The sequence below is a fragment of the Mustela nivalis genome, assembly GCF_964662115.1.
Source record: "Mustela nivalis genome assembly, chromosome: 8".
NCBI classification, from domain to species: domain Eukaryota; kingdom Metazoa; phylum Chordata; class Mammalia; order Carnivora; family Mustelidae; genus Mustela; species Mustela nivalis.
This window is the reverse complement of record NC_139027.1, coordinates 29336741-29362926: the sequence shown is the minus strand read 5'-3', so window position 1 is coordinate 29362926 and position 26186 is coordinate 29336741. Positions and strand designations below refer to the sequence as shown.

The following is a 26186-nucleotide window of genomic DNA, read 5'->3' as shown; positions in this document are numbered from 1 at the left end:
AGAGGGGCAGGAAGTGACCAGAGAGAACAAGGGGACAGTAGGATGCTGGTAATGTTACTTGATCTGAGTGCTGGTTATATATGTCTGTTCAGTCTGTGAAAAGTCATTGTGCATTTATATATATCATATAATATATACAAATGTTTAAAAAATTTGATTTAGTAGACATTTCTTTACTACATCAAACTGAAAAATACATGGCAAGAGCCATACAAGGCATTTACATTCACGGTCAGATGAATAGTAATGGTCATTTCTGATATCCTGAAAGTACAGTATATTTAAGAAAATGAATTGTTTTTCTCAGCATATTTTATCCAAACTAGAATTTCTTATATAAAATATTTCTTTCTCTTAATAATTTCATTCCAGTTTCTTGTAAGGATGTATTAAATTTATTTAAAGTGTTTCAATCTTTCTTCCATGTAGTCTACATGAAGAAAAATTATGAACTTCCAGACTTGCTATTTATATTAGGGCTTTGCTTGGGAGTACTCTGATTTCTTTAAGCCTACCAATGCTAGAAAGCATCAAGTTGCAGAATGACCCACTCATGACTGTATGAAAAAGTGACACTTTCTTACAAAAAACTTAGAAGCATCAATCACAGCTTGTTCTGACAACACATTTTTGTTTTTATTTTTATTTATTTATTTTTTGTTCTCAAAACACACTTAAAAAAAAAAGATTTTATCTATTTATTTGAGAGAGAGTGTGTGAATGAGCAAGTGAGCATGAGTGGGAGGAAGGGCAGAGGGAGGGGGAAGCAGGCTCCCCAATGAGCAGGGATCCCAAAGTGAGACTCGTTCCCAGGACCCTGAGATCGTGACCTGAGCTAAAGGCAGATGCTTAACCAACTGAATCACTTAGGTGCCCCTCACAGCACATTTTTCCTATGTATTTAGATGATTTTGTATGTTTTTATTTATCTTAACAGAGACAAATAAATGTAATGTTTTCAGTTGTAAGGTGTTCTTTGGGAGCACAGAGAGAGAACAGTGTGCTATACTGTGCAGTCAGTTGTTTGCAAGTTAATGCTGTCTCAGTATTTCACCAAGTATGAGGACGGAGCTACCAGATTCCCTGAAGTCTACAAGGATGTGGTTTAAACATAGTGGAACATTATTGGGTTTGTGTTATTTGGGAAGAATTCTAATAAATTGAGTATTTGTACAAGGGAAATCTTATTGCCGTGCACAGCTGCTATTTGCCAGTACGCAGAGCAGGATTAGGCCTTTTAGCCTTTAAGATAACTGTATCAGTGACTTTTTAAAAAATTTTAAATTAATTTTTTGTGTGTGTGTTCCAGAATTGTTTATGCACCATACCCAGTGCTCCATGCAGTCTGTGCCCTCCTTAATACCCACCACCAGGCTCACCCATCCCCCAACCTCATCCCCTCCAACACTCTCAGTTTGTTTCTCAGAGTCCAGAGTCTCTCATGCCCTTTTAAGGGTGAGTGGCTAAGGTGTGCATTGGAGGGGTGAACACTGCCAGAAAGCTTAGGTGGCGTGGTAACTGGTTAATTTGTGTTTTGAGTGATTTCCCTTTTAAGGCAGTCGGTGTATTCTGTGCCTTCAGAAAAGTGGCACCTTGCGCCCCTAGAAGTTGAATAAAATCCTGCTTACGAGCTGCTGATGTCAAAATATCCAGGTTTGTAAGGTAGAAGTCAAACTTTCACTGTTTGCAGATGATATGATACTATGTATAGAAAACCTGAAAGACTCCACCAGAAAAACTGTTGAAATTGATAAACTCAGTGATGTAGCAGGATAAATTTCAGTCTATGAAAGTCCATGGCATTTCTATATACCAATAATGAAGCAGCAGAAAGAGAAATTTAGAAAACCGTTCTATTTACAATTGCATCAAAACCTATCAGGTACCCAGGAATAACTAAACTAAATAAATAACTAACTAAAGAGGTGAAAGACCTGTACTCTGACAACTATAAAACATTGTTGAAGGAAATTGAAGAGGACAGAAAGAAATGGAAAGCTATTCCATGTTCATGGATATGGGAACAGCAGGCAGAGGGAGAGGGAGAAGCAGACTCCCTGCTGAGCAGGGAGCCCGACATGGGGCTCAATCCCAGGATCCTGAGATCATAACCTGAGCCAAAGGCAGCCACTTAACCAACTGAGCCACCCAGGTGCCCCATCTCCAGAGCTTTTTAGTCACCCCATACTGAAGCTCTGTACCCATTAAACACTAGCTCTCTATACTCTTCTCTCCCCAGAATGACAGCTACTGTTCTGTTTTCTCTTTCTATGCATTTCAGTATTCTAGGTACTGCATGCAATCATAAAATACTTATGATTTGTATCAGGCTTATTTCAGTTAGCATCAGGTCTTCAAGATTCATCCATGTTGTAGTGTGTATCCAAACCTCCTTCCTATTTAAGGCTGAATCATATACATACGCACACACACCCCACATTTGGTTTATCCTTTTTCCGTCAGTGAATATCTGAGTTGTTTCTGCCTTTTAGCTGTTGCAGCACTGCCATGAACATGGGTATGCAAGTATCATTCAAGTCCCTCCTTTTATTTCTTTTGGGCATATATCCAAGAAATGAATTTGCTGGATCATGTGTAATCCTGTTTAGTTTTTTTGAGGATGCCTTTTTGTCTGTTTTCTTTTCTTTTAAGTGAGAATACTTTTTTTTTTTTAAAGATTTTATTTATTTATTTGACAGAGAGAAATCACAAGTAGATGGAGAGGCAGGCAGAGAGAGAGAGAGGGAAGCAGGCTCTCCGCTGAGCAGAGAGCCCGATGCGGGACTCGATCCCAGGACTCTGAGATCATGACATGAGCCAAGGCAGCGGCTTAACCCACTGAGCCACCCAGGCGCCCATGAGAATACTTTTTTAATGCCCAAATTTCCTGATCCGTACAAAGACATCATCAGATATCTGCCATGAACATGGAACAGTCAGTAGAATTTCACAACCTGTTAATCTCTGATGCATTTAGGTGGTTTTTTTTTTTCAATGCATTTAGTTTTTGCTTACGTAAATAACTGGTAGCTAGACTCCTAGTCTAGTGAAAAATTTAATCAACTTATATTTAGGTACTATACATTTTGTCACTCACTGCTTCCCATTATCAAGCTTATTCAGCCTTGTCTATAGAAGACCCCTCACTGTTCCCGATCTGGTGAGTCACATTTGGCATTTGCGAACATCTTCATTTATTTTACTTATTTTGGGGATGTGAGGAAGTTAAGTGTTCTCAAGTATTTCTCTCTTATATTGGACGGTAAAGAACTTCTATTGGGTTTTAATAACCTTGGCAGGGCATTCTGGTGAATATGAATTCTATAATAATTAGAATCCAATTAATATTAATTAAAGATCTAAAATAACCAAAATTCAACGAAGATGAACTTGGGAATTCATGTCATTATTTTCCCTTCATCATGATAGAGTTTTGTTGGTGGAATAAGCTTCAGTCACCATTTGGTTCAGTTTTTTTTTTTTTTCTTTTCTTTATAGATAAGACATATCTTAGTGCTAGAGAAGTTAGTCCACTTATTTAAGGGCATATAGAGAATGGCTGGGAAGGTAGGGGAATGGAAGCTGGTTTAGGAGAGAATTCCCCTTAATTTGTGGATTTGTGAAGGATCATAATGAATTGTTTGGAACCTTATTCTTTGCTATGAAACAAATGGAATTTTATTAAAACTTTCTAACTGATAGCAGCCTTAGAGATCACCAGCTCGAATCCCATCAGTGTGTAAATGAGGACGAGGAGGGCTAATCTGGTCAGTGCCTTTCCCAAGACCTGTGCAGCTAATTGGTGGAGAGTCTGGTTGAGAGTCCGGTTCTTTTTTCAGTGCATTTTTCGACTTTACCCCGCCCCTTCTTTAAAAATACAAATACGTTGTATGCTACAATTTAGCAATGACTATTTTCAGAAAGCCCATAAGCTTATTTTATTTGGGATTTGGAGCATATTGTCATAAAGAAAAAATACTTTAAGTTTCTGAGCTGCTTCACAAAAGCCTATATAAGCCACAGTGTATCTGGATTATAGTTATAAAATATTATTTCATGACACCCCATTATTATTTACTCTGTTGTGTCCTTGGAGGAGAGTATGTTCCCAAATCTATTCGGGGAATGTCAGGAAAAAAAAAAAAAAAAAAAAACGTGACAAGTGATTTGCATAAGGGCCAGTCACTGTCGATTTACATTTCCTTTTCAGAAGCATCATCTTTGGATATACCATTTCGGCCCGTGTACATCACAACAAGTATAAAATCCCTCCTGCGTCCCTTTCTCTCTCTCTGAGTGCTCTTTGTCTCCGAGCGCTCGCGGTGTGCCAGGCTGTAGGGAAGGCGCTAGGGGATGGAAAGGCACGAGGGAACTGAAGGCCCCAACCTGCATGCGGGGTTAGAGAATCAGGGGGCAGAGATGGAGACACTTAGGGAAAGTGGTTGAGAAAGACTCTCCGAGGAGGTGCTGCCATCTGAGGGGACACCCGGAGGGTGAGGCAGAGTCAGCAGGAGGCTGTGGGGTGGTCATTCTCAGCTCCTGAATTGAGTGGGATTAAGAGTAACTCTGGCCCAGGATGCGATGGAGACTGGGTCAGCTCTGCCCGTTGTCTGGACAGACACGCTTGAGTCCTTACTGGCCAGCCTGCTGCCTGGGAAGGTGGGTTGGTGCTCCCTCCATTGGGTTTGCTTGCTGAACTACTAGATTGGATATTTCTTAAAAATAGCCTTTTCTCCATAAGTTGGTAGAGCATTTTAGCAGATATCCCCCATTGAATTTTCTTTTTCTTGCCTAATTACGATTGGCTTACCTTGTGGGCTGCAGTGTTCTAAAAATATATTAAATCCAGCCTATCTGAATTTATCTCCTTATGGAAAGACTTTTCCAAGACTGCTGGCCAAACAGATAGAAGGATAAATGCATTCTTAGGTGATGCCATTATCCGGCCAGTTCCTTCTGCAAAGCTTTTCAAATGTCTGTTTGTCAGATTGCATTTTGCTCTCAGTGTTCAGTGAGAATGTTTTGCTTGACCTTCGCATTAAAATCTCAGGCAAACTCTTGTTCTCATGCCAGGGAAGAAAACAGTCTGATTTTGTTGTTTTTCTGAGGAAAGTGTCTCCCGTATTTGGTGTGCAAAGCTTAAAGCTGGGCTTTAACTCTGACAAGCCCGTCATCACTGTGGTTGGGAGCTGTAAGGGGAGGGCAAGTTTTCTTCGACCTTCTTAGGGCTGGGTCTGCAAATTAATCTGACAGATTAACATGAGAAATGCACACAGATTTACTTAATGCAGATGTATTTTATTTATTTGTTTATTTTTTGGGTGACAGGGAGGCTTCATAAGAAAACAAAGACCAGATGAAGCAATTAAACCTGAATTTTTTTATGCTCGGTTTGATGACAAGTGGGCGTCATGGAGGAATGTGATAGGTCAGAGAGCGTGAGGTGTAGGTGTAAAGGATGCTCCCTTCCTCCGGGTAGAGGGTGTAGGAAGGACCCTCTCACACCAGAGTTTTATGACCTGCTTCAGGGCAGAGGGGCAGGGGGAAGGCCGGAGTGATCTTCCTTCTTCTGCTGTTTCCTCAGACTTCTTTGGCTTAAAACGCTCAATAAGCCAGCTGCCACTTTTTGGGGATAGTGTGTCCCGAACCCTGTCAGGGGTTTGTGCCAGCAACCTGTGCATACTCAGGGTGGTGATTTTCTGTTAGGGGTGAGGTAAAGCCTTACAGGAGGAGAAATCTGGAGGGGGCTACTTCAGTGGGTACTTTAAGAGGCTTGTTAAGTTTTACCTAATTCATATTTAATCCTCCTCACAAGGATTTCAGAGAGGAGGAAAGTGAGACCTGACGAGGTCAAGTAACTTCCCAAGGTCACCCAGTGAGTCATGTCACGTGGTGGAGCTGGGATTCTGCACAAGCTCTGGCTGGCTTGGAGAATGTTCCCACTGTGCTACAGAGCCCTTCCCTCCACGTTCTTCCGTCCTGTCATGAGGTTACAGAGATAGTCCCTTTCATCAGGTGAAGAGAAAAAGAAGGCAGTGATGCGACCCATTGTAGGTGGTAGAGTCACTTTGCAGATTTACTTTGTGAAAAGTTATTTCCTTTGAAAATTCTTGAGCTCAAACAATGTTATGCATTTTAAGAAGTTCTTTTTTTTTTTTAAGATTTTATTTATTTATTTGACAGACAGAGGTCACAAGTAGGCAGAGAGACAGGCAGAGAGAGAGAGGAGGAAGCAGGCTCCTCGCTGAGCAGAGAGCCCGATGCGGGGCTCGATCCCAGGACCCTGGGGTCATGACCTGAGCCAAAGGCAGAGGCTTAACCCAGTGAGCCACCCGGGCGCCCCTAAGAAGTTCTTTAATGTATTTTTTATCATGTATCTTTTTATAGTGCCACATGAACCTACTTGGGTTGATAAAGCCATTTTCCTTGTAGATTTTAGTTAATGGAGACTAATAAGATATGGTTGTAGGTTAATCTAGTAAAGTATATTTCAAGGAGATAAAATATTTTAATTTACACAGTTATAGAAGGATAAGAATGCCTAATTGACATTGCATTAGAATGTAAATTCTGTAATGGTGGGGACCTTGTCTGTCTTGCTTACTAGTTTGTCCCTGGGGCCTTGTGCACACGACCTTGTACAGAGTAGCTGCTCAAGTGAATTAATGAACGAATACACTTCGGGAAGACCCCATCTACTGATGCTTCTCCTCCCTTATTTGTGCATTCTTTCCTTACTCCTGCTCCCCTTAGCATAGCAGTTTCCCAGTGTTCTTTCCTGAGTGTGATGGTTACATTGCTCTACCAGAGTTTTCTGGGTGGTATCATCACTTCCGGGAGGTTATTATATCTGGAGAAAGTGTTGAAAAAATGCTATAAAGATGTTGTGCTGGGGGTCAAGAGACCCAGGTATTAGAATCCGCTTTTGCTCCTAATGAAGGTGTGACACAGAGCAAGTGGCTTAACCTGTTGGTGCTTCATTTTCCCTTTTATTGTAAAGGCGTTGGCTTTGATCCAGAGTTGAAAATTCAGATGTCTATAGGGGCCATGCAGGTAACTCACGGTGGTACAGTAAGGGCCTGAGATAGAATTTATACTCCATTGAAGGACCTCCTGCTAATTCTTTTTATAAGATTTTATTTTTTATTTTTTATTTGAGAGAGAGAGAGAAAGAGTATGAACATAAGCTGGGGGAGGGGCAGAGGAAGAAACTGACAACCAAGCACGGACCTCGATCCCAACCCCTGGGCTTGATCCCAGGACCACGAGATGATGACCTGAGCTGAAGCCAAGAGCCAGATGCCTAACCGCTTAACTGGCTGAGTCACCCAAGCATCCCCCTCCTGTTAACACTTAATAAGAATTTGGAGTGATAAACGAATTTGACCAAAAACAAATACTTGTGTTATCTTAGCCTTGTAGTTCTCTTTTTTCCCTTTAACATTGATGCAAATTTTATTCAAGAGGTAATATTGTAGAATTGAATTCTAAGAAAGGAAAAATTTACCACTTATCCACTCTATAGTAAAAAGTTGAACTTAATAAAACAACCTCCTTATTTCTGCTGTTCCAGACCGTCCGAGATACAAAAGAACTCAAAATCCTTAATGATTGGCTGTTTATGAAAAAAAAATTTATGAAAAATTATGAAAAAATATTTGTGAAAAAAATAGCCAATCATGAAGGATTGTGTGTGCTTTTGTATATAAGAGACTGGAACAGCAGAAATAAAGAGGTTGTTTTATTCTTTTTGGAAAAAAAAAAAGTGGAACTGGGGATTACATATAACACATAAATAAGTTGTATCTTTTTTTAAAAATAAATTCTATCTATACATTTTTAAATTTATTTTACATTTTTAAAGATTTTTTTTTTAATTTATTTATCAGAGGGAGAGAGAGGGAGAGAGCGAGCACAGGCAGACAGAATGGCAGGCAGAGGCAGAGGGAGAAGCAGGCTCCCTGCTGAGCAAGGAGCCCGATGTGGGACTCGATCCCAGGACGCTGGGACCATGACCTGAGCCGAAGGCAGCTGCTTAACCAACTGAGCCACCCAGGTGTCCCATATTTTACATTTTTTAATAAATGTAATGTAGAGTCATTTAACTTATGCTGATAAAGTTTTGTGAATGGTGTTCAGAAACTTTGACAACAAACACATACACATGCTCCTCGAATAAGTACCTAGGATTTTCACTCCAAGATCCATTTCTGCAAGTACGTAGGACTCTGTAACTTGTATTTCTACATTAATTCAGTTTGAATTTCCTTCATTGTAATGTGTTTCACAATTTCCTAAAATAATTAGATCAGTGTTTCTTGTGACTTTATACCTCCCTCAAATTATACTTTAATATTTGACGCAGTAGTTTCAAAAAAAATATTCAAGGCCTCAGTTTTAAATTTTCCTTTAATGTAAGGCACAAAGTTGATAAGAAATATTAAGAAGACTACCCTAAAATAAATGCACCATTCTAATAAAAATTACTTGTTAATAATAATACAGTTCTCATTCTATTCTGTAATTCTGATAAAGAATGTATTTTTTTGGTAGGAGCACCTGGGTGGCTCAGTCTTTTAAGCATCTGACTCGATCTCGGCTCAGGTCTTGATCTCACAGTCATGAATGCAAGCCCTGAATTGAGCTCCATGCTGGGTATGGAGTCTACTTTAAAAAAAAAAAAAAAAAAAAAAAAAAATTACTTTTTGGTAATAAAACAAGGGTTTAGAATGATTCAGTCTTTGGAAAATCCTAGTGACAGTCACTCAGTGAAGTAGTCTGTCATCCCTAAAGTCACAAACACTCAGAAACTGCTGTTAACATTGAGTTTTTGTGGTTTTTGATGGTTATTTTCTTGATTTAGCTTCATAGTTCTTAAACTTGGCAATGGTTTTGAATTACTTGGGGAGTGTTTTAAAAAACACAGTTGCCAGATGCTACTTTCAGAGGTCTGATTTACTTAAAAAAAAAAAAAACTAAAAGCTTCTCAAGTGCTTCTAATGTGCAGCTAGGTTTTGAGTGATTAATTGGACTCTTAATTAACTAGGGTGTTTCAGCACTGACTTTTAGAAACAAGCAACTGATCAAGGCTATAGTCAGTTTTCTAACAAACAGGCATTTTCCCTTGTTTCGCAGCAGTCTTGACTGAATGTTACAGGTGTGAATGATCTCCAGGAAATAGTATGGATTCCACATTATCAGCAGAGATCGAACACGGTGTTCATTACACCATGCGGCCCCTACTGCGCCATCATGCATTTTGCCCATTTTCACTCACCAGAACTTTTACTTTTCCCCACTCCTTGTGCAGTCATACTCAATGGTGTCTACTACATTCTCTGAGCTCATGGCACTCACAGATTTCTGGGGTTAGGACTTAGTCCTTGCGTATTCGATATTTTGTTTTAGGCCAGTTTTTATTAAGATATCCCCTCTGGGAAAGCATTTTAGCTGAATCTGAGACTCACTGCCCTAACCAAGGCCAGAAAGCATTCTCATAGATTTTAGAATGGATTTCTGTAATATGTATTGAAGAAAAGAAAAGTCTTTTGCCTTTAAGTGAACAAATACTTAATTCTTGGGCATTCCATGTACTTGAAGTTTGATTTGTATTTATGAATTATGATGTATTTTAAGTGAAAAGTTGTCAGATTTCTAATGATTTGTTTTTATGTATGATTTTGGTTGTTTAAAGATTTATTTCAAATTTGGGAAAGATGTTTTGAGGTAGTTTATTTTCTCACATTTTTTATAACCTATGAGATAAAAAGATTTATGAATTTCTAGTGTGATATAGTCTTCCTACTGTTTTGATTATCTGGAAAGATTTTGAGGGATTTTTTAAGATTTTAAGGGATTTATTCAATAGATTGGATCTACTAGGTTAAGTGAACAAATTATTCACAAAAATATTTGACAGCACGTTTTATTATTTTTCACTGAGAAGATTTTCAGAGCTGCATTCAGCTGTATTCTGATACTTTTGAAAGAATTAATTTTGTACTAATCAGAGTGGGATCACTGCACTTACCCCTTCTTCTTTTTGTGTGTTTTTTTAATTCTCTTCCATCAGTTTTTGCTTTCACAACCAAAGTTTTGGGCCATTCAGACATCAGCCTTGATCCTCCGGACAAAACTTGAGCGAGGAAGCACACGCCGAGTGGAACGGGCAATGAGGCAGACACAGGTGAGAATTAATGGGACAGTTTTTGTTATTCTTCCAACTCTTGGTATATATTCCATATATATGCCACATCTTCTTAATCCATTCATCAGTCAGTGGACATTTGGGCTATTTCCACAATTTGTCTGTTATTGATAATGTTGCTGTAAACATCAGGGTGCACCTACCCCTTCAAATCTGTATTTTTGTATCCTTTGGGTAAAGGATACTAGTAGTGCAGTTGGATAAAGGATACTTCTAGTGCAATTGCTGAATCATAGGGTAGTTCTGTTTCTAACTTTTTGAGCCATCTCCATACAGTTTTCCAGAGGGACTAAATGAGTTTGAATTCCCATCAGTAGTGCAAGAGGGTTTCCCTTTACCCACATCTTTGCCAACAACTGTTGTTTCCTATGTTGTTAATTTTAGCCATTCTGATAGATGTTATGCTTTTGATTTGTATTTCCCTGATGATTAGTAATGTTGAGCCTCTTTTCATATGTCTGTTAGCCATCTGGATGTCTTCTTTGGAAAAGTACCTGTTCATGTCTTCTGCCCATTTCTTAACTAGATTATTTGTTTTTTTCAATGTGGAGTTTGATAAGTTCTTTATAGATTTTAGATACTAGCCCTTTATCATTACTAACCCTTCTTTCATTTTGTCAGTTGTCTTTTAATTTTGTCGCTCGTTTCCTTTACTGTGCAGAAAGTTTTTATCTTGGTGAAATTCCAATAGTTCATTTTTGCTTTTGTTTCCCTTGCCTCAGAAGACATATCTAGAAAAATGTTGTTATGGCTAATGCCAGAGAAATTACTGCTTGAGGTCTCTTCTAGGATTTTTATGGTTTCAGGTCTTACATTTAGGTCTTTTATCCATTTTGAATTTACTTTTGCCCACAGTGTAAGAATGTGGTCCAGTTTCATTCTTCTGCATGTTGCTGTCCAGTTTTCCCAGCACCATTTGTTGAAGAGACTGTCTTTTTTCCATTGGATATTCTTTCCTGCTTTATGAAACATATAGTTGTGGCTCCATTTCTCGGTTTTCTATTATGTTCCAGTGATCTATATATCTGTTTTTGAAATAGTACCATACTGTTTTGATCACTACAGCTTTGTAATAGAACTTGAAGTCTAGAATCATGATGTCTCCAGCTTTGCTTTTCTTTTTCAGGATTGCTTTGGCTATTTGGGGTCTTTTATGGTTCCATACAAATTTTAGGATTGTTTGTTCTGTTTCTGTGAAAAATGCTGTTGTTGTTTTGATAGGGATTACATTAAATATGCAGATTGCTTTGAGTAGTACAGACATTTTAACAATATTTGTTCTTCCAATCCATGAGCACAGAACGTTTTTCCATTTCTTTGTGTCCTCCTCAATTTCTTTCATAAGTGTTCTATGGTTTTCAGAGTATGGATCTTTTACCTATTTGGTTAGGCTTATTCCTAGGTATTTTAGGGGTTTTGGTGCAGTTGTAAATGGGATAGAGTCCTTGATTTCTTTTTTGGTTGCTTCATTATTGGTGCATAGAAATGCAACAGAATTCTGTATATTGACTTTGTATACTGCAACTTCGCTGAATTAATGTATTAGTTTTAGCAATTTTTTGGTGGAGTCTTTACAGTTTTCTATATAGAGTACCATGTTGTCTTCAATAGTCAAAAGTTTGACTTCTTTCTTGACAATTTGGATGCCTTTTATTTCTTTTTGTTGTCTGATTGCCGAGGTAAGACTTAGAGTATTCTGTTAGATAGTAATGGTAAGAGTGGACATCCCTGTCTTGTTCCTGACCATAGAGGGAAAGCTCTTAGTTTTTCCTTATTGAAGGTGATATTATGGGTGTGGGTCTTTCATATATGGCATTTATGATGTTGAGGTATGTTCCATCTATACCTACTTTGTTGAAGGTTTTTATCAAGAATGGATGCTGCATTTTGTCAAATGCTTTTTCTGCATCTATTGAGAGGATCTTATCCTTTCTTTCATTAATGTAATATATCATTTTGATTGATTTGCAAATATTGAACCACCCCTGCACGACTGTACTCCACTTTAGATGCGAGCCTCAGGTCTGTTTCTGACTCACTGGCTAAAAATCAAGGGTTCTACTGACCCTTACCTGGAGTCCAGTAATTTGCTAAAACGGCTCACAGAATTCAGGGAAACTTTACTATTACTGGTTTACTTTACTATTACTGGTTTATTATAAAGGATACAGATGAACAGCCAGGTGAGGCAGTACATAGGATGAGGTCTGGAAGTGTCCTGAGGACAGGAGCTTCTGTTCTTGTGGAGTATGGGGTACATCACCTTCCCAGCATGCAGTTGGCTCACCAACCTGGAAGCTCTGTAAACCTGTTTTCTGGTTTTTACGGAGGTTCCATTATGTAGGCATGATTGATTAAGTCTTTGGCCATTGATGATTAACTCAATCCCCAGCCCTGCTCCCTTTTCCAGAGTTGGAAGTGTGGCTGAAACTTCCAGTCCTCTAACCCCTGGTTGGTTCCTATCTCAATTAGAACCCATCTTCCAGTAGTCACCTCGGTATCATGAACTAAAGAATGGGGCAAAGGGCTTATTACAAAAAACTAAAGATGCTTCTTTAACCCCTACTACTCAGGAAGTTATGAGAATTTTAAAAGCTGTATACTAGGAATGAGGGATGGAAATCAAATATTGTTATCCTATCACACCCCTAAGCTTCATTTTTATCATCTGCAAAAGAGGATAGTAATAGTACTTATAGCATAGGTTTGTGATGAGTACTGAAAGAGACAATATAAGAATTAATAAGATGTGGTTCCACAGGTACAGATTGTAAAAGGAAATAGAATTCACCCTAATGCAAAAATAATCAAAATTAATCTGCATTCAGGCATCATCTCCATTTATTACTAACGTTTTTTCTCGTCTGTTGACGAAATAGCATTTAGTCTCTTTCACAAATTGTTTAATAACCTAACTGTGATGCAGATTGATTGCCAAGAAAAATTTGAAATTTGCAAAAGATGTAGGATTTCATGAAGTCAATGACAGTGGTATTGCTAAAAATGTATTTTTTGTTTTGGAACAATTTAGTCTTAAGAACGATGTGAAGAGAGGTCCCTGGGGGGGTCAGTTAGTTAAACATCTGATTCTTGATTTCGGTTCAGGTCATGATTGCAGGGTCATGGGATCAAGCCCAGTGTCAAGCTCTGCACAGGGTGTGGAGCCTGCTTAAAATTCTCTCTGTTTCTCTCGTCCCTCTCCCCACCCCTCTTTCCCTCTATAAAAAAAAAAGAGAAAATAAGAAAAAAAGAGTGATGTGAAGAACTTCCATCCACCCTTCTGAGGAGACCCCAGTTGAGTTTTATCAGTTGTCCTAATAATGTCCTTTGTAGCAAAAGGATCCAAGGACAGCATGGAGCTGCCTCACCCTTTCAGTTTCCTTCGTCTGGAACATTTTCTCAGGCCTTGCTTGACTTATGCGGGGTTGATGATTTTGAAGGTTACCAGCCAGTTATTTTGGAGACTGTGATGTTTTCTCATGATTAGATTCAGGTTACACAGTTTTGACAGTAACTTTCCAGAGGCGGTGGTGTACTCTTCTCACTCCGTCCCTCTTGGGGACCAGATGCTACGAGTTGTCCCGAGATGCTCTTTGATCACTGAATAAGGCCATGTTTGTGGATTTTCTCCCCAATGTAAAGTTATTTACTCTTTACCTTGTAAATAGTAAGCATTTGGGGGTAGTTACTTTGAGATTATCATCCAATTTTTATCCACTTGTTTTAGCATTTATTGAGGTTTCTTGACAGGGGAAGTTATCATGATGATTGCCAAGTGGCAATTTTCTCATTTTATAATGACTGTATAATATCTTAGTTGGTATTCTGCTATAGGTAAGAGCTTTATTTTCTTTTTATTTGTTTATTTATTCACTTATTTATTGATGAGAGTGCGGACTTGTGGGTTTCTATTTTATTCATTGGGATATAATCTTATGCTGTCATTACTTACGTTACTGTTAATTTTTTATTTTGATGGAATTTCAGCTCACGTGAATAAGATAAGCTTCAGATAGAGTATATTGTTTGTTGCTATAGTAAAAGCAGAAGTGGATAATCTGTGTCTGAGAATGCTAATTATACCCAACTATCCATTCTCCTTTTGGTTTTAGAACCTGAGTTTTATCCAGGCATAAGACTTCCCATCCTCTTTTGCAGGTGGGAGGGACCATGTGATTCAGTTCTGAATAACAGATGTGGATAGAAGTGACGTATACCACTTCTGGATCATGTCCTTACAAGGGAGCGTGTATACTCCCCTGGTATTTTATTCCTTCCTGTTGCCTAGAAAGTCAGGAGAAGTGGTCTGCCACCTTAGATCAGAGATGCCATGTGTTGAGGAATGCAGAGCTCTTTTACCAGCTCTGGGTCACTTACCACTGGATTTATAAACGAGAAAGAAAATTGTATCTTGCTTAATAAGTATATTTTTAAAATTTCATTTTATAGTAGTTTAACCTGTATGGACCAAGCTGAGAGCACTTTATTGATGTTCCTGGAGGTATACAGATCACTGATGCTTGTTTGGTTTCCAGGTCTATAGGCAGCTCCTGCCCAGAACCTAAATGATGAAAGTGTTGGGGGTGGGGGAGGTCAGTGCATGTCCTAGGTCCAGGTGTTTCTTATTTTAATGAGGCTTGAGTTAGATTTTTAACTGGCAACGTCAGAAGGAATAAATAATGAGATGTAAATACTGGGTAAAGTATGTTCCAATTTACCAAATAATCATAAGCGTAACTCGGTACTGTCTACAAGGCTGGTAGGAAGGAGGAGGAGGTGACTTAGGGACAGCGTATTTTGGAGTGTGTGGAGTACAGAGTCCTTCAGTCTGGTTCATGCCGGAGAACAGCATGACATAAAATGCTGGGAAGGGCTAACTGTTCTAGTTCTGGTATAAGGCTCCAGAGTGTGGATTTTCCCCTTGGAGTAAAAGGAACTATGGGTAACATGACAGAAGTCAGAGTTTCAAGGAGAGTCTTAGGGTATGGTAACATTTGAGAATGAGAATAGAAGCAGAGACCTCAATTGGGGGTTACTTTCTTTCTTTTTTTTTTTTTTTTAAGATTTTATTTATTCTTCAGAGAGAGAGGGAGAGAGAGCGAGCACAGGCAGACAGAATGGCAGACAGAGGCTGAGGGAGAAGCAGGCTCCCTGCTGAGCAAGGAGCCCGATGTGGGACTCGATCCCAGGACACTGGGATCATGACCTGAGCCGAAGGCAGCTGCTTAACCAACTGAGCCACCCAGGCGTCCCTGGGGGTTACTTTCATAGGCCTGCTTACTGGGAGCAGATTTAGTATGGATAGAAACACCGATCCAGGGGCACCTGGGTGGCTCAGTGGGTTAAGCCGCTGCCTTCGGCTCAGGTCATGATCTCGGGGTCCCGGGATCGAGTCCCGCATCGGGCTCTCTGCTCAGCAAGGAGCCTGCTTCCTCCTCTCTCTCTCTGCCTGCCTCTCTGCCTACTTGTGATCTCTCTCTGTCAAATAAATAAATAAAATCTTAAAAAAAAAAAAAAGAAAACACCGATCCAAGAGTGATTTGTGGTGTTGTTCTAAGATAGAGAAGTCAGTTAATTTGCCTTCAAAGAAACTGAAGGTAAAATGAAAGATGGTCAAACTTTTAACATTTTCTTTGGTATGGCTGCTGAAATTTAAACTCGTAGGGGAAAATGTGCAGAGTAAGATTATTTTTCAAAGAAAGGTATCGTGAGCACTTAAAAACAGTCTTTAAGAACTTTAAAGAAATTTTTTTTTAAAGAAATAGCTCCTCTGCATTTAAAAGTCTTAGTTGCCATGTAAAAGCAGACCTTTATTTGGATTAAGTGAAGTTTTTGTTCAAAAAAATCCATGTAAATATAAAACAAACAAAAATTCCATGAAAACAAAAATCCCACGTTCCCTTCCAGAACTTCTCTGTGTTGGCATAGTTTGGCAAACCCACAAGAGGGTTACCAAGTTACTATAAATGTCAGTACTACTAACTTCCCAGTTAGCAAATATTTATTGAATTCTTAGTATGTACCAGGTATTGTACTGGGCCCTGGGTATGCTAAGATAATTAATATGTCAGCTTTCAGGAGCTTACATTCCAAGGGTCAGATTTTTAGTCTTGGAATTATTTTCTACCTCAACTTTTTCAGCCCCCTCCCTCTGTCTGCAAAATACATTGCAGTTACTATGTCCTTTTTGCTTTTCTTCCTGCTCACAGTTCAAATTTATTGAGGGCCTACTATGTGCTCTACGGTTTGTCACATACTGTTTTAACCGTATTTTACTTCTTTTCACGGAGTAACATTGTATCTCAGAGCCCTTTATGTTATTGTCACAGATTGTTTTAAACAAAACAGTGAGACACAGAGATCAGGGTTCCGTGCCACTTGAAGAGTAACAGGAGAGAGTGGGATTGGGCTGAGGAAGAAGTTACACGGAGGTGCAGGCCCAAGACAGCTCAGGCTATTTGCCAGGGTGAGTGTCCCCCTGACCTTCTACCTTCCCTTCCCCACCACTGGAGATATAGGCGGCCCTGGAAGGGGGCGAGACCTCAGGCCAGGTGCTGTCAGTGGCTGTAGGGGACGCTGAGACAGTTGACAGCCGGGGACCATGTGTGCACCACACTCCCTGCACCTGGGCCCAGTGTCGAGCAAAGAAGGAAGGTAAAGATGTGGCTTCATGACCAGCACTTTAAATTATTCTTGCTGAATTGCTCCTGTTGTATTGAAGTTTATTTATTAAAAGCTCATTTCACACTAAGCAGAATATTGAAATAACCAAGTGTTAAAGTGATCAAATATGCATATTTTTGTATAGATTTTTGGTCAAGGCGACCACACATAAATTTTTCAAATTTTATTTTGGGGAAACAGTTTAAATGGTTTTTTTGTATGTTTGTTTGTTTGTTTCAGCTTTAAATAGTACTAGATTACATTTATTTATTAATGAAAGATATACTGACTTGGAAATGATTGGCTTTACTTTCATCTCTTACATTAACCTTGGCATAGGAAATAACTAAGTCGTCTTTCAGTTTTCTTTTGGAGCGGCAGTTAAACTCAAAAAGTAGAGCAGTAAATTTGTCCATAAGTACATAGCATATCTTTTTAATTTGAAATTTATGTTATTCTCTGAATTATACACATTATATTTTTGGGCATCAAATAACAAAAGGATGTGTTTGAGGAAAATAGGTTTAAAGAAGGAGCCACGTCACTGTGCTCTCTCACATCTTGCCGTGTCTTGGCCATCGTATGTCTCATATTTCCCCGTCTGCCATCCAAATCCTGCATTCTGAATAGAGCTATATACTTTTGCCTATAGAACAAGATGAGGAGTTGTTATTTCTGCCTTTACAGGGTGATACCACAGAGAAAATCACTTCACGCCCCAACCCAGAAATTTTGGAAATTAGCCAGATCATGTGACTGCATGAATGCAGGATTTGTCTAATTTTCTGTCCCTTGTTGAGCCATTTACCTCATCATCTGAACTCTTGCCAATTCTCTGATTCAGCGTTTGATAGTCCTGTGTTTGTTGAAGTTGCTGCATCCCTGAAGAATAAGAGGAAAATGGTTTTTTAAATACCTATATATAAAACAATGTTTAGAAGAAATTCTGTTTTAGTTTCTGTGAAAATCTGTTTCCTTCCTCAGCTGTTATAACGTGATAAAACGATAAGCTGTTAAAGCTGAAAGAAAAATAAGCCAGAAGGAGCTGTTTAGGGGAAAAGCTTAGTCTTGTCATATTACGAGTTGAGGAAGTGCACGTGGGATGAGGTCAGGTGACTCGCCCCGATGGCCTGGCTGCTTAAGGACAGAGTCGTGACTAAGGGGCACAGTGATGAGCAGCTACATGGAACGATGTGATGGCAAGTCCCGAAGATGGCGATTTGGGAGGGATTTCTGAGACAGGCCAGACTTAAAGGGAGAATATTGCATCCCACCGAAAGTAAATAAACCAATGTTACAAGATCCATCGAGGAAGAAGGAGCTTCAAATTGAGGACAGTCCGTTTAAAACACCTATCTTGTGAAAATTATCCTAGGCTGGAGTTCTTTAATGACTGTATGTTTGATGGTCATGATGAAGAAAATGATGTTTATGGAAACATTGAGTGGTTAGGATTCAGAAGCAAGAATTAAAGTGAGATTATATTCTCTAGTCCTTATTCATACCCTGCTTTTGATGATTTTATGTTCATTATTAAAATAATCTTGCTTAACAAATTTTATTTTTATTATTTATTTATTTAAAAAAAATTTTTTTTTAAAGATTTTATTTATTCATTTGACAGACAGAGATCACAAGTAGGCGGAGAGGCAGGCAGAGAGAGAGGGGGAAGCAGACTCCCTGCTGAGCAGAGAGCCGATGCGGGGCTCGATCCTAGGACCCTGGGACCATGACCTGAACTGAAAGCAGAGACCTTAACCCACTGAGCCACCCAGGCGCCCCTATTCAATCATCTCTTAACCCCGTTAATCTAGTAAGGACAGCCTGCCCGTGTTCAAGTAGCTAGGCCTCTAAAGATGATTTTCCAACAGGGATCTTTTCCTTCCCCTTTGAATTTCTGGGAGGATAATGCATTGAACTGGGAATTGGCGATTATAGCAGTTTTCTGTCACTAGAGACTCTTCTACTGCATTTTACTTTTTTTTTTTTTTTTACTGTAGTAGTTAATTGATTTTTAACATTTTTTAAACAAGTTTTAGTTTTCTAAGAACATCTGTTTTTAATACTAGAGTTGTACCCATGCTTTGATGGAATAGATGTTTTCCATCATGTTTGATTCTGGAGGGAGAAGGGTCCAGAACAGGATGATTGGTGCTGTTGTGGAGAGTATCGCTCCCGTATAGGCTAAAACACTTCTCTTTTAAAAGCTGATAGTCCTGGGGAGCCTGGGTGGCTCAGTCAGAGAAGCATCCCACTCCTGGTTTCAGCTCAGGTCATGATCTCGCGATTGTGAGATCGAGCCCCACATCAGTCAAGAGATCTCTCTTTTCCTCAGTCTCTAAAATAATAAATTAAAAAAAGAAAGAAAGAAAGCCAATAGCCCTTCTTTACATGGCTGTTTAATTTCTAGTAATGATTAAAGGCATGTCATAACAAAAACCTTAATTAGGGAAAAACTGATAATGTCAGGAATTATACAGTGAGCCTTGTACTTGTTTTTGGATAATTTCATAAAGGGGTCCTCACATTATTTTTTGCACTGAGGGAAAACCACTCAGCTGGCATTATATGTAACACCTGGACCAGGTCCGTGGTTAGTAGTGGCAAAGTATGTTTTGTTTTTTTAACCTATGTCACTGTTTTTAATTGCTCTTAATTATAGAAGTAATACCTGCTAATTATAAAAAGTGTAAGCAATGGAGAAGCAGAAGAGAAAAACTGTGTTTTCCCCCCACCTTGCTTACCTTCCAGTCTCAATTGGTAACCTTCTAGACTTATTTCTCTGCATAAATAAACGGTACGCTTAAACCTCAGTCGGATCGTGCAGTCTGTATTACTTTATACCTTTTTGCCTCTTTTTTTTTTTTTTTAAAGATTTTATTTATTTATTTGACAGAGAGAGATTACAAGTAGGCAGAGAGGCAGGCAGAGAGAGAGGAGGAAGCAGGCTCCCTGCTGAGCAGAGAGCCCGATGCGGGGCTCGATCCCAGGACCCTGAGATCATGACCTGAGCCGAAGGCAGCGGCTTAACCCACTGAGCCACCCAGGCGCCCCCCTTTTTGCCTCTTAAGGAACAGCCTGATCAGCTCTGTGCGCCAGTACCTGTGGCGCTAGCTCACTCATTCCAGCAGCCCTATGTCACTCTGTTAAATGGAGGCACTGTGATTTATTGAACCTATCCCCTATTTTTGAAGGTGCCCTTTAATTAACGTATTTTGATTTTTTTTTTTAGATTATTTATTTATTTATTTGACAGAGAGAGATGACAAGCAGGCAGAGAGGCAGGCAGAGAGAGGAGGAAGCAGGCTCCCTGCCGAGTAGAGAGCCCAATGTGGGGCTTGATCCCAGGACCCTGAGATCATGACCTGAGCCGAAGGCAGCAGCTCAACCCACTGAGCCACCCAGGCGCCCCCGTATTTTGATTTTTAAACTGCATGTTAGAAGCTTTCATACTACACATAGTAAAAAAAGTCTACTCAGAAGGATCTCAGGTGCAAGATGTAAATTCTCCTCCAATTTCCAGTTCACTTTTTAGCAGCTTCTTTTTTGTTGTTGTTCTAGTAATTTCCTTTATAACTTTAAATATTTATGTTACTATAATATATAATATCATAATATAATTATAATATTATACTTCTTTAAATGCTTATACTCTTTTTCTTGATTTTTCAACTTTTTTTTTAAAGATTTATTTATTAGGGGGAGCGGGGGGCAGTAGCAGAGGGAGAGGGAGAGAAAATCTTAAGCAGATTCCACTCTGAGTGTGGAGCCTGATGTGGGGCTCGATCTCATGACCTTGAGATCACAACCTGTGCTGAAACCGAGAGTTGGATGCTTAACCAACTGACTCATCCAGGTGCCCCTTAATTTATCAATTTTAGATAGAGTCTGTTGCCTCCACACTGTGAAATATGGATAAGTCAGTACATCTCTTATCCCCTCTTCAATTTTTATGACTTTTTTTTGCGATGGTTAGGGATTGTTACTCTACATTTTATTCTGTAATTTATGTCATCTGTTTTTAGCCATATGTTGATTTTTAAAATTTTAAATCAGTTTTATAGTATAATTATGATTATGTGACTATTTTAATTATATAATCAAATACTGTGATTGTACCTATAGAGAAAAAAATCATATGCTTTGTCTCTGAACTTTTGCTACTTGACAAAGGCTGTCACAGCAATCAGGGTCTGGGGGATTCTCCATTTGTTCCTTTTTCGCCTTTTTTTTAAAACTCCTAGGTCATAGCTACCACTGTTTCTTTGATCTTTGTTGTTACATTCATTGTTTTCCTTGTCTTTTTATGTTACTTCCTGTGTAACTTTCATCTGAAGGACATGGGTGGTAAAATTTGAGTCTTTGTGAATGTATTTTTCCAGCAGAATTTATTAGTTGGGTTGGGTATCAAATTCTAGTTTCAAAATCATCTTTCCATGGAACTGTAAATGAGATCATTTCTTTAATATTGTCCAGCATCCCAGTTTACTGATAAGTGGCAGTTTGATTACCATTACATTTTAAAAAAAGATTTATTTATATATTTTTGAGAGAGAGAGAGAGTACAAGCAGGGGGAGGGGCAGAGGGAGAGAGAGAATCTCAAGTAGATTCCCCGCTGAGTAAAGAGCCCAACATGGGGCTTGATCCCACAACCCTGAGATCATGATCTGAACTGAAATAGTTTGAGCTGCCTAACCAAATGAGCCACCCAGGAACCCCGTTATTGTTCATTTTAAGTGATTTTTTCTTGTCTTTTAGAACACTTCTAGAATTTTCTCTCCGTGCTTGGGATTACAGATGTTTGAATGTGAGCATGGGTTCCGGAGTTGTACAATGTGGTTCAGATCCCATCTCTACCATGTACAAGCTGCTTCTGTCTTGCACAAGTTGCCTAACCTCTTGGTGCCTCAGTTTCTTCATGTGTATAATAAGATTAATATACTTACTATGAGGGTTTTATGAGTTAATATTTAGAACAGTGTCTCTCAGGAAGGAGGTGCTTAACAAATGTCATAACTGTTATTATTCTCTTGGGAGTACACGGTGGTTCTTTAAATGTGATCAGTCATGTCTCTGTAGTTCAAGGGTATTTTCTTACATTTATTTCTTTAATTATACTTCCCCATTTTTTTAAAGTCTTCTTCTATAGTCTGATTCTGCAGTAGGGATTCTAGTAAACTTCTGTGAGACCTACTGAATTTACCTTGTATGACTCTTAACTTTTTTTTTGTGCTTTCTTTTTCTTTGTATTTCTTAGATGTCATAGGAGATTTCTTTAACCTTTTTTTCTAGATCACTAGTTTTGGTTATTAGCTTAATTCCTAATATTATTGTGCTTATCCTTATAATTTTTTATTTTGATAATTTTTTTTCTTTCTTTCTCCTTTTTTTTTAAACAGTTATTTTCAGGTGTATAATATAGTGATTCAATAATTCTATGCATTTTTCTCAGTGCTCATCAAGATTAGTCCACTCTTAATTCCCTTTATTTCATTAAAAATAATACTTGACAATTTTTAATTTTCAGAATTCTGTATTTTTCTTTTTTAAAGATTTTTATTTATTTATTTGAGACAGAGAGAGAGCACTAGTGGGCAGAGAGGCAGGCAGAGAGAGAGGGGGAAGCAGGCTCTCTGTTGAGCTCAATCCTAGGACCCTGAGACCATGACCTGAGCTGAAGGCAGAGGCTTAACCCACTGAGCCACCCAGGTGCCCCTGTATTTTTCTGATTGTTCTTTCTGATACCCTTTTATTGTTTTATTGATGTGATACCTCATTTAATTTCTTCGCACATTGTTAATTAGAATTTTAAAAATTCTCTTCTTTCCATGAATTCTCTCTCCTCAATAGTAAATTATCTTATATGTTCATCTTGGCCCTTCTTTTCTTGATCTTGCTTTTCCTTAACTTCCTGATGATCACCAGTGTTCATTGTACTAGTGGTTAATGTGAGCTCTGTCTGTGGTTATATGGGTTTCTTTGTCTGAGAGACCTTTCCCTGGAATGGAAGGGCTGACTACATACTGCACACCTGGCCAGGGTGTGTCTAACTGGCAGACTCCGTTAGGATTGCCAAGAATCTTCCTTCTACACCTTCCCCTAGGGCCTTAAACTTTGGATCTGAGTTAACTGATGTTGTAACAGATGCTTCTCTTTTCAGATAGGCTCCGTATATCCTGTTGCTTTATTCCCTGATTGCTTTCCTCCAACAAGACATGTAAGATCTGGAAAGCCTCTCCTAGATGGTGCGAGCAAGCAGCAGTGTGCTTTGGCCTAGGGGCCAGAGAAGGTATCCAGAGGAGCTGGTCGCAGTGCCAAGATCCCAAGTGAAGAGCCAGTAACAAGAGATACAGACACTCTGTGAGGAAGACCTTCTCTCAGTCATTGTCTGAAGCATCAGCCAGTGGTAGTAAGTCACAGAAGTCATAGCCTAGAATATTGGGTCACCTTCATCAGAGTGACAACCCAACAGGTAAACTAAACAATCTGTGAGGTTTTCTTGGACCATTGAACTTAGGGAGACTGCAACAGATACAAAAGGCTTCAAGTGCTTCATAGAGACACCTGTTTGTCAAGAGCAAGGTTCAGGTGTTTCAAGGACAGGATGGCAGGGTCAGAAAAAAGATCTAACAGTTCAGAAAATGTGTATGAGGTTGATAATATGCAGAACTAGCTCTGAATCAAATATGTTAACATAAGGCCTCCCTTTCTGCTGCTAGACCAAAGCCAGACCCTGGGTCAAGGCATCACAGTAGAATTGCCCTCTGCCTGTAGTCATCAAGAGCACTTGGCAGGAGGGCAGGAGTTTGGGGTAGAAAGCCAGCTTATGTGGACCATCTCAACTTTATTTAAAAAAAAAATTGTTTATTTTAGAGTGAGAGAGGGAGAGCATGCATGTGTGTGAGCAGGGAAAGGGGCAGAGGGAGAGGGAGAGAGACTCTTCAAGCAGACTCCCTGTTGAGCAAGCAACCCAACCCAGGGCTCCATCTCTGGACCCTGAAATCAGGACCTGGGCCAAAATCAAGAACCGGCCACTTAGCTGACTGAGCCACCCAGCGCCCCTCAATTTTAGAATAGTTACGTAAGTACGTGGTTCTCTGTTTTTTTTTTTTTTTTTTTTAAAGATTTTATATATTTATTTGACAGAGAGAAATCACAAGTAGATGGAGAGGCAGGCAGAGAGAGAGAGGGAAGCAGGCTCCCTGCTGAGCAGAGAGCCCGACGCGGGACTCGATCCCAGGACCCTGAGATCATGACCTGAGCCAAAGGCAGTGGCCCAACCCACTGAGCCACCCAGGCGCCCCAGTATGTGGTTCTCTTAAAGAGATGGGGCCATGACTGTAAGAAAGAAGGTGAGGGACCCAAATGTAGGTTATAATGTTTAGTTATACTTTGCTGGAGGCATGTTCTCAGATGCAGGTAAGAGCTCCCTAGTACTCCCCAGTTTCCCAGCAAGCTGTCCATCTTTATAGGATGGCATCCTGTGGCAGCCAGTGCCAGAAACTCCCCTTGGCATTGACACAGGGGTGAGGGATATTTTATGCCTACCTGGGACCTCCCATCCTTCAGCCAGATAAGGCATTTCCCAGCAGACCCAGACTTCTGACCCATCTTAGCTTCATTCTGAGTTTTGTGAGAAAGGATTTCTGAAGTTGTTTTATCCCATAACTAGTAAGAGAATTATACCACTTTAATATCTTCATCATTTCTTACCAAGACCATTGTAACTGTCCATACTTTTTCTCCTCACCACCTGGTTGGTCCTTTTGTTGAAAAATCAAAAATCAACTGACCATACTTATGTGGTTTATTTCTGGGACTGTGTTTTTTTTTTTTTTTCTTCTATCTTTTTAAGATTTTATTTATTTATTTGATAGAGAGAGAGAACAAGCAGGGAGAGCTGCAGAGGGAGAAGCAGACTCCCCACTGAGCAGGGAGTCTGATGTGAAGCTCCATCCCAGGACCCTGAGATCATGATCTGCACCAAAGGCAGACACTTAACTGACTGAGCCACCCAGGTGCCCCAAACTGTTTCCAAAACTGTATTTTTGCACTTACTTAATGGTATTATACTTTGTTTGGAAACCTTTCTATCTTTACATCCAGAATGTGAGCTTCTTGAGGGGTCAGGTTCTCTCATTTATTTTTGTATTCTTAGAATAGGCATTCAGTGGATGTTTGCTGAATGTTGAATTTGGGGAAAAAAATCATGTTTGAATTAGCTACTTATTAGCAAGACTATTTGGGGATTGGCTAAATTAAAGATTAAATTTTTGTCTGGCACTTGAGTAATCCACGAGCTGTAGAGACCAGCCTTTCTAATATCATTCCAGGCCAGACCTTCAGCCCAGTGCCAGAGCTAACAGGAACAGAGCAATCTCCGTGATCACAGAGGTTAACGTAGCATTCCCAGAAGGTAGTAATTCACAGTTTGGTTGGCTGTATTTTTTCAAGGGGAGGGAAAAGAGATAAAGGAATGTTAGTTTTTCCTTACAGGGTTTCCTAAAAAGTGATGAATTATGTGGATTAATCACTACTTTTTGAGGTTGTTAGAAGTGATAAGAGCACTAGAGTCCACGAATTTACTTAATTAACTAGAAATATGTTCACTCTGTATTTCTCAACATCCCAAAAAACCGAAGATTTTTCTTAGTATCACAGACTAGTCATTTGTTCTGCATTAAAGACTTCTCTCTCATATTTTAGCATCTTGGGATATGTGTGTGCTCTGTTATTTATATATATATAGAGAGAGAGAGAAAGAGAGAGAAAGAGAGGGAGGGAGGGGGAGAGAGAGAGAGGGAGAGAGCGCGCGCTTCATAAAAGCACATCCTCATGCATTGTACTTGGTGGGCTTAGTATTGACCTTGATGTGCAACCATTTGCATGAGTGGGAGAGTATGGGCCCTTGTGGGACAGGCAGTCTAGTAATTCCCGCTGACGGTGGCTGTACTGGGCTTGCCTAATGAGTGGGTATGGCTTTAAACTTTGAGAAATTGCATTTGATTTTTATACTTATTTTGAACATCCTTCTCCTAAAGGTGCTTGTGAAGGTCAGATTGATGTTTAGAGTCTTCCAAACCCTTTACCCTTCTATTTCAGTAAAATTTTAAGAACAGGTTTCAGTAAGAATCTTTTCATTGGAGGGACAGAAACCCCTTTAGACTGACTGGAAGAAAGGAAATGTCCTGGCCATTATTGCTGGGAAGTCTTGGGGTATGCCAGTCTCCGTGCCAGCTGGATTCAGGGGCTCAAACAGATCATCAGGTCTTTTTCTGTCGTTTCTCTGCCTGCATCCTCCCATCTCTGGTTTTC

General features: G+C 39.4%; 1 protein-coding gene across 1 annotated transcript in view; it reads left to right on the top strand.

Annotated features, from left to right (window-relative positions):
* Positions 1 to 26186, top strand: part of TTC27 (tetratricopeptide repeat domain 27) — a 172042-nt gene that overhangs the window by 53846 nt on the left and 92010 nt on the right. Inside the window, exon 10 of the mRNA XM_082745658.1 lies at positions 10073 to 10186. Within this exon, the coding sequence (XP_082601784.1) occupies positions 10073 to 10186 (114 nt within the window). The remainder of the gene's footprint in view (positions 1 to 10072; positions 10187 to 26186) is intronic.